Source organism: Belonocnema kinseyi, chromosome 2, assembly GCF_010883055.1.
Source record: "Belonocnema kinseyi isolate 2016_QV_RU_SX_M_011 chromosome 2, B_treatae_v1, whole genome shotgun sequence".
Classification (NCBI taxonomy): Eukaryota; Metazoa; Arthropoda; class Insecta; order Hymenoptera; family Cynipidae; genus Belonocnema; species Belonocnema kinseyi.
In genome coordinates, this window is record NC_046658.1 from 110,207,388 (window position 1) to 110,216,419 (window position 9,032).

Consider the following 9,032-nt stretch of genomic DNA (forward strand, 5'->3'; position numbering starts at 1 on the left):
CATCATATACCATTTCCCCCCTACTATTTCTCATGTTGACAATTTCTGTACTTTTGTTTCCTTTCATTTTTTTATAAAGTAGTTTCCTGCTTCCTTCAAAGTGCGTATTCTACGCATAGACCAACTAATTTATCTTCGTTATAGTTTGTTCTTGGATCCCCAAAATTACCTAATACTCTTTCCGTATCCTGATTTTGGATGCCCACCCAACCGTTCATGTCTCCTAGTAGAATTATTCTTTCCCCATGTTCGCAGATGTTTATTGTGTCATTTAAAGTGTCCCAGAAGGCGTCTTTTACTTCTCTAGGATCACTATCAACCGGCGCGTGGCATGCTATAATAAATAGTCTTCTGATTCCTACTTTCATTCTAGCCCACAGCAGTCTAGAAGGTACGAAACCATGATCTCCGAGATGCTGCTTTGCTCTTTCATTCAAAATGAGACCTACTCCTTGTTTACCACGTGATCCACAGTCTACTCCTGACCATATTTCAAATCCGCCTTTCAGCACGCCGTTTTTTATGTCTTTAGTTTCGCATCCCTTTTTCTTTGTTTCGGGCACGCGTAAAATATCTAGTTTCTTCACGTCCATAGTTTCACGCAATTTTTTAACCTTGAGATCATTTACTCCCCTAGCATTCCAAACACCCAGTCTCCATTCGTCGCCTGAAACATGACCTTTAGATTTTCCGTGTGCATGCCTTGATTAAAACAAAAAAAAAAAAAAAGAATCGAGAGCATTTAAAAGAAAATTTTAAAAGACTTTTTTAATTTTAGGAATGATTCGAGTCAATTTGAAAAATATTTAGGAATTTTAGAAATAAAAACTACTCTGTTAAAAATTAATTTTGTTGGTTGAAGATTCATCATTTTAAGAAAAATTTATTTTTCATTGAAAATGTTACTATTTAGTTGACAGTTCGTCTCTTTTTGGTAAAAAAATTAATCTTCTTGGTTGAAAATGAACTTTTCTGTTAAAAATTCATACTTTCAGGATTAAAAATAAAAAAGTTTTCTACAAAATTCACCCCTTTTGCAAAATTTCATTTTTATTCTTTCAATATACAACTGGATGAAACCTAATTTTTATTGCTTGAGGATTCAACTATTTTGTTGAAAATTTACCTTTTTTAGGTGAATTCAACTGTTTCCGAATAAAAATTGAATTTTTTAAAAATAAACCTTAAAAACATATTTCAAAACAAATAATGCTTTACAAAAAGTAGTTATTCAAAAGCATTTTTCTGCTCAATATCTAAAAAAATTACACGCGAGATTGATGATGCTAGTAATTAAAAAAATGTATGTTATTTGTATGTTATGTTATTATTACAAGTAAATTTATTATGTTACTAAAAAAAAATAGGCTTGAAACACAAAAGTTCAACTTTGATTCTTCGCCTTCTGTTGACAATTAAAGGAACTCAAATCTTGAAAGATAAAAATTCGATACAAAAAATTGTATATGTTAAGAAAAAAAATGAAAATTTAGAAATTATTTTTAATCTTGCTGGCTTTAAAAATTATTTCAGATACCTCGAAACTTCTTAATGGCAAAAAAAGAAAAAAATAGCAAAAAAGGGCAAGCAGATAAAAAAAAGGGAAAAAAGATATACTCAAGATTGAGGGTTGTGCTTGTCCACTTATTTTATAGTTTTTTCTTGTCAGTAAAAATACTTGAGTTGTTGGCAAGATTTTTTTAATTGATCTAAGAAAAAAAAAGATTGAAAATTTCTTTTTAAGCTCAGCTTCATAAATATAATATTATTTTAAACAAGGACATTTCAAATCTACATCTAAATTAAATCTAAATCAAAATAAAATCTAGATATATCAATTATAATTTAAGTTAGAAATATAAAGAGTTTAATCTCATTTTTTTCAACTCCTTATGTTTTTCTCGTGTCTGTTTATTAATAAAAAGATTCAAAATATTTAAACTAATATTTTTGTAGGCTATAGCTATACAATAAAATATTTAAAAGCCTATAAAAATGACAGATCAAATTTTTCTTTTACAAATTTGTATTAACCCATTGATTTTAAAAGATTTAAAGCGTTTTCAATGGGTTTCAAAATATTACAGAGTCAGTCACAAAATTTTTAAAGGTTTCAATGAATTTGATAAAAGTTTTAGGAATTAGAAAGTATTTTAAAAGTTTATTTTTTATTTTTAAAGTACTATTTAAAAAAATTCAAGGAATTTCCCAGTACTTCCAAAAAGATTAAAAGTAACTTTAAAACGATCCAACGGATTTCATAGATTTTCTAAGAATTTAAAGTAATTCATGAATATTTTAAGGGATTTTCAAGAATTTCGTCAGAAAAAGATTTTTCAGAGCACTTTCTTATAAATATCTGCGCAAAAAGTTACTTTTTAGATATAAAATTGATTAACGATGGTCCTTAATTTATTAAAGTCCTTTTATAAAAAGACGAGAAATTTATTTTACAATTCAACAATATTCTTAAATGTAGACGTATTATCACTATTGAATAATTAAAGAATTGAATAACACTAATAAAAAATTATTTGCATTTTTAAATTTGTTGCGAAAGTCTATGCGTTTAGTGAATAATAAAAATAAATTTCATTTACTATTTGGGTACTAAGATACTTAAAATTCAGTGCATACTTAATAGATTAATAAATATATTTTCCTGAGAATAGTGAAAATCATAAAAAGCAGGTTTTAAAAAAAATAAATATAAATTCAGTACCATAAATTTACTTTTACAAATGAAAAACAAAGCAGTTATTTTAATATTACAATTTTTTAACAAATTTGAGAACGCTCGAAAAAATTCCATCTTAAAAGAAATTCAGGTGAGTAGAATATTCTTATTTACCTGCATGCTCCTTCTCATTGTGTAAGTCCATTCTTTAGGAGTTTCGAAGGATGATGGAATTATTGGATAATGATCTGAGTTATTTCTATCCGCATTTTGCTGCAGCTGAAAGAAATATATATGAACAGTATTTCATTTTTTCCACTTAAAATTCTGATATCTTGAATTATTTGGTTATCTAATCAATAAAGTTTACCAATAATAGCCGAAAAGAAAAGCAATCATAATATGTTTGATCATTCATCAAAATTGATCTGAAAATCTTATGATTGTTTAAATTAAAAATACCAATTTTCGACGGAAAACACTAACATAACATAAAAAAATCCAAAAGGCAAATATTCTTTCAAATTCAATGATTTTTTTTTTAAATAGCCAACTTCTAGTACCAAATCTTGAACATTTTTTTAATTGTTCACGAAACGTAAATCTTTGAAATCTAGATCAATATTTTCGGTGAGAAAAGCTAATTTCACCTAAAATTGTGCCAAAAAAATATGATCTTTTTTTGAAATATTCTTTGAAAAACATTTCCCAAAACTAATGATATTTGTTTTAAACAAAAAAATTCCGAAACAAAAAGCTAACATAACCTCCAATTGTCAATGGTTACAAATATTTCTCTATTTCTATCATTTTCATTTATGAAAATAATAATTTATGTAATAAAATCGTTCTATTTGATAGCATCTATTACCTCAAATAATATAAAAGAATATCAAGGACACTATTTTTAATAATAGATGAAAATTGATATTTTAATTTCAGAATTAATGCATCATATTTTTGTAGAAAATCAAGGAGTACTTTTGTTCAGAAGTACCAATTTTATACAAAAAATAGTAACATGTATTTTTAAATAATTTTTTTAAATAACCGATTTCCAGTGAAAAAGCTAAAATATTCTATTAGCGTTCAAATATTGTGAACATTCCTTAAACGTAAAACAACAACGTAACCTAAATTTGTTAAGAATTATTGATCTTCTTTGTTTATTGAAAATACCAATTTCAAGTGAAACACAACAATATGACCTACAGTTGTTGAAAAGTTATAAATATTATTTTAAATCTAATTACTTATTTATTAAAAACACCAATAATTTCCGACTAAAACAACATTAACATAATAGAAAACTGGTCAGAATTGTATACCTTTTTCGAAATCTAGTGATTTTATTTTTAATAAACGATTTTTTTGCGAAAAAAAAAATAATATAACTTGAAACTGTTAAAAAATTGCAAATCCTATTCCAAACATAATACTTACTTTTTGTTTAAAAATGTGAATTTCTGGTAAAAACTCTAACAAAGCCGAATAATAATACATGTTGACAATTGGGAATCTTGATTGTTTAATCTTATATTTTTTAGAAGATGCTTTTTTATAACATGAAAAAGTTTCCAAATCACCAAAAAACGTTTAAGATAATTTACAGAGCTTCTAAAATCTATTTGGAAAATATGATTTTGTCACAGATACACGATAATTTTTTTGTTTCATTTGCAAATCTAAAGCGCTTTGGAACATTATTTATGTTATGAAAAAATATTAACAACGAATTTCTTAAATTCTGCAATAAATAGAAGTTTTATATGTTTCTGTTCAGAGCATAAATATAAAATAGAATATTTTTTAATTATTTGAATACTTAATTTATCATTTGGTTTGAAAAAATTTTAATCGTTTATCCATTAGGCTGAATTTTCTAGAAGCTTACTAAAATAAGTTCAAAAACCTTGAAATTTTATAAGTTTTAAAAAAATGGTTATATTATTTTCAAATTTTTGAATTGAATTAGTAACAAAAACAGAGCTTTTTCAAATATCTGCTTGAAGGTAAAAATCCCTTTGGTCTATGAAGACTTATTTAATAAGTTCAAGCATTTTAAAAATTTAAACTATTTTCATAAAGAACTTCTTCAATTTTAATTGAGTCATAAATTTTACCTTTGTTCTTTTAACGAAATATGATATTCTATCTTTTTTAAGATTGCAGTTGAAAAAGTCTTTTAATTCACCTTGACTAATAGGATTTTATGTTATATTTGTTGAAAGGAAGACATTAAATTTTAAATTTCGAAATGCACTTTTAACGAAAAATATAATACTTAAATGACATCTGCACTAAGAAATATTTTTATTTTAAATAAAAAACAGTGGAATTCATTTCAAAAAAAGAAACATTAAAAAAAACCGGAATCCTAAGCATAAAGAAAAATTAATTTTTACCAGTTGAATTTTTAATCGAAAAAGTTGACATTGTTTCCAAAGGAGACAATTTCTATAGAAAACAGTTAAATTTTTTAACACGAAAATATGAGTGTTCAAGGAAATAGATGAATTTTCTGCCAAAAAGACAGATTTTCAAAGGAATAGTCACATTATTGCATGAAGAGGTGAATTTCCAACTGAAATTATGCATCTTTAATCAAATGAAGATTAATCTTCAACCAGTAACATTTTAAACAAGAACAGATACATTTTTAAACAAAAAGACAAATTTCCTACCAAATAGTTAAATTTTCATCAAAAAAATATTTTTCTGTCATGAAAGAAAAAAAATTTCACCCAAATTATACTTTTATGTGATATATAATTACCAGTACAAAATAAAATTTTTGATTACACTAAAAAATTGCCTTAAAATCTTTTAAAATCTTTTTAAATATTCTCTTAACAATAACTTTTCAAAACAAAAACTCTGTTAAAATTTTTCCATGAATTTTAGGACAATTTTGTTATTCTCGTGAAACTTTAAAAAATCTTAAAGCTTCAAACTTTTTATTACGAAATCTTCAAAAGTTCACACATTACATTTTGTATCCCAAAGTGCTGGAGACCTTTGTTTCACTGGTTATTATTGCATTACTGAATATATTGTATAGATAACCTATATTTCTCATAAATCTGAAGTTTTCAGACTTTTCATTTTAAACAATAAAAATGAAAGTTTCATCCAATCACGACCACGGGTTTCTCGACAAGTTTCGAGATATTAATCGAAAATGGCGCCACGTACTTTTTAATAATTGGATATTTTTAATTTTCCAAAATATTGGTTCATAATATTTAAGAATGTTTAATAAATGAAATTTAAATTCTCTACAAAGAATAATATTTTGTTTTCATCTCTCAGCCATTTTGATTGAAAGTAACGGTTTCTGTTTATAAGCTTCATTACCATGTCGATTTAATATCACAATAATGGTTTTAAAATATGTGTAATTAAATTCGCAATCATTAAAGATAATTTAAATATATTATGAGCCAAAGCTATTATAATTGCAAACATGCTTTGAATTAATGATATGATGAGGACAAAACAAATAACAGTTTCCTTTACCCTTCCAGATTTTCAATGAAAAATGGATTATTGTAAAGTATATAGATTGAGTAAATTAATGAGAGTCTATGATAATTAAAAGATATGGATGATATACTCCAATTATCAAGAAAAATATGAAAAGAAAAGCGAGGGTCGCCATAACCTAACAAATATTACAAACACGTTGCTATAAAAGTCACTGAGCTTGAATTCGCACTTACCTCGTTATGATTACTCCTGTTGTTTTCTAGAGATATCATACCGATAATTTTTATGTAAATGCACACTTAAAAAGAGATATAATTTTCTTGCACCAAAGAAACAAAACTTCTTGCACTAAAATCAACACCCTGTCGAATTTCTTGACATAGCGGCCATTTGCAATTATCGGAAATGAGTTAAGCGATCGCAACGCTCAAGGAAGGCGTTCTTGTGAACCTCTTTTGCCGTCGCGGAAGTTTTCAAATGTAACGAACGAATTTATTATATTTAATATAATAAATGATTTTAAGTGTGAAAACTGCATTTCCAAAATTTCCTGATTTTTCCTTAACCAATTGTTAACAATGTTATTGAATTTTCAACCTAAAACGATGAATGCTAAAAAAGTGTAATAAAGACGAATTTTTAATGAATAAAAGTTTTTCAGTTATGAAAGAAAAAAAAATTAACCTAAATTGTTGAACAAAAAAAAAGGCGAATTTGCTATACAAAAATGGAATCTTCAACTAGAAAATATGAATCTTCAAGAGAAAAAAGATTTCTTAACGAAGTTATTCAACCAAAATTTGGGAACAAAATAATTGAATCCTCAAACAAAGAAAATTAATTTTTGACCAAACAGTTGAATTTTATGCCAAGAAAGATGAAATTTTCACTAAAACACATGATTTTTTTAATACAAAAATTTTTTTAATATATATTTCAATTTTCATTCAAAAAGATTTAAGTTTGACATTCCAGCTTGAAAATATATGAGTTTTAAGCAAAAATTAAATTTTCAACAAAAACAATTGAATTTTCAACCAAAAAGGATAACTTTTAGAGAAACTTGCTGAATTTTCTACCTAAAATTGCATTTTGATACTAGAAAGATGAAATTTCTACTGAAACAGATGAATTTTTAAATAAAAAAGATAAGTTTAAAAAAATGGTTGAAATTTTACCCAAAAAAGATTCTAGTTTAACTTTTCAACATCAAGATTTGGGTCTTGAATAAGAAGAAAGTTTTATACGCCGCTACTTGAATTTTTAACCCAAAAAGACAAGTCTTTAACAAAATCGTTGAATTTTGAATAATAGAGAATGATTTTTTCAAACAAAGTTGTTTAATTTTTAATCAAATAGTTGAATCTTTATCCAAGAAGAATGCAATTTCTACTAGAATAGATTATTTTTTAATTCAGAAGACAAATTTTAAAAAACAGTTAAATTTTCATTCAAGAAAGGCTTTAGCTTGACTTTCAAATATCAATATATGAGTTTGAAATAAGCAGTAACATTTTTACGAAGATTCTTGATTTTTCAACTCAAAAAGACGGATTTTTAACCAAACAGTTGAATTTTCAATAATAAATGATCATTCATCAAAAAGAAAAATTTGAAAAATAATTGAATTTTCATCGAAAAAAGATTTAAGTTGACTTTTTAACACCAAACTATGAATTTAAAAAAGTAAATTTTCAAATTTTTTCCTGAAAATTTTTTATTTTTCCTGGCTATTAATAGACCAGAATATTAAACTTGTAATATTTTAAATCTAGAATATTTTGTAAAAAGAATAAAACAATTTCAAAATTAGTTGACAAATTAAAAATTTTTTTGCTTGACAGTTATTTAAAGATTGAAAAATTCCCTGACTTTTGCAACATTTTTTGTTTAAATTTCCGACTTCATTTTTAAAATTGTTGTTGTCTGGTTTTTTTTTCACTTGCAAGGTACCCTTGGTGCATAAAGTTATTCATAACAATTTTCTGTACAATTGCTGTGAATTATTAGTTTCATTTCCGAATTTTCAAAAATAAAGGACATGAATAAACTGCTATATATTGTATAATATTGCATTATATTTGTGTAATATTGTATTGTATGTATATTATTTATTATATATTTTAATAATTTAGAATATATATTTTAGTAAACCCTACAGTAAAAAAATCGTGCCTAAGTGTAGTCAGATTTACAGGTTTCACAATCTATTCCCCTCTTTTTAGTTTTTAAAAATGGTTTCTCCTTTTCCACCTCTTTTCAAAAAAACTTTCCCTTATTCTAGTTTTTTGTTTAAATGCGAACTGAATTAATAATAGCCAACTATTTTAGGTTGAAACATGATTCTTTTGTATTCAAAAGTATTTTTGGTTCGGAATTGATCTTTTTTTGTTTAGATGTTCTACTAATCCGTTGCAAATTTTCCTTTTTCTCGTGAAAATGAAATTTTTTAGTGTAAAATACAACTGTTTTGTTGAAATTACATTTTTTCAGGTTGAAAAATCGTCTATTTGTTTGAAATTCATCTTTTTGTTAAAAATATGTTTTTTGGTTTGATAATTAATTTCCTTTGGTACACGGAGATCAATTTTAAGAGATTAATTTACGGAAGCGCGTGATTTTAGAGCCACAATTTTTACGTGCTTTAGTCTCGGACTTGAATTAATCTCCTAATATTACCTCCGTGTAGAAATTACATTTTTTTGTTGTTAAAGATTCATTTGTTTTGATTGAAGATTCAATTATTTTGTCGAAAATTCTTAACAAAATTATTTTTTTGTAGAAGATTCATCTATTTGGTTGAAAATTTAACTATACTTGGTTGAATACGCAGCCAATGATTTTATAATTATTTATTTTCTTGTTT

General features: G+C 25.4%; 1 protein-coding gene across 1 annotated transcript in view; it reads right to left on the bottom strand.

Moving 5' to 3' along the window:
* The window catches only part of LOC117168069 (serine/threonine/tyrosine-interacting protein B-like), a 19,619-nt gene extending 13,069 nt beyond the window's left edge, over positions 1-6,550 (bottom strand). Inside the window, exons 1-2 of the mRNA XM_033353428.1 lie at positions 6,400-6,550; positions 2,852-2,956 (exon numbers count right to left, since the gene is read on the bottom strand). Coding sequence (XP_033209319.1) covers positions 2,852-2,956; positions 6,400-6,438 — 144 coding nt within the window. The 5' untranslated portion in view covers positions 6,439-6,550. The remainder of the gene's footprint in view (positions 1-2,851; positions 2,957-6,399) is intronic.
* Between the last annotated feature and the right edge of the window lie 2,482 nt (positions 6,551-9,032).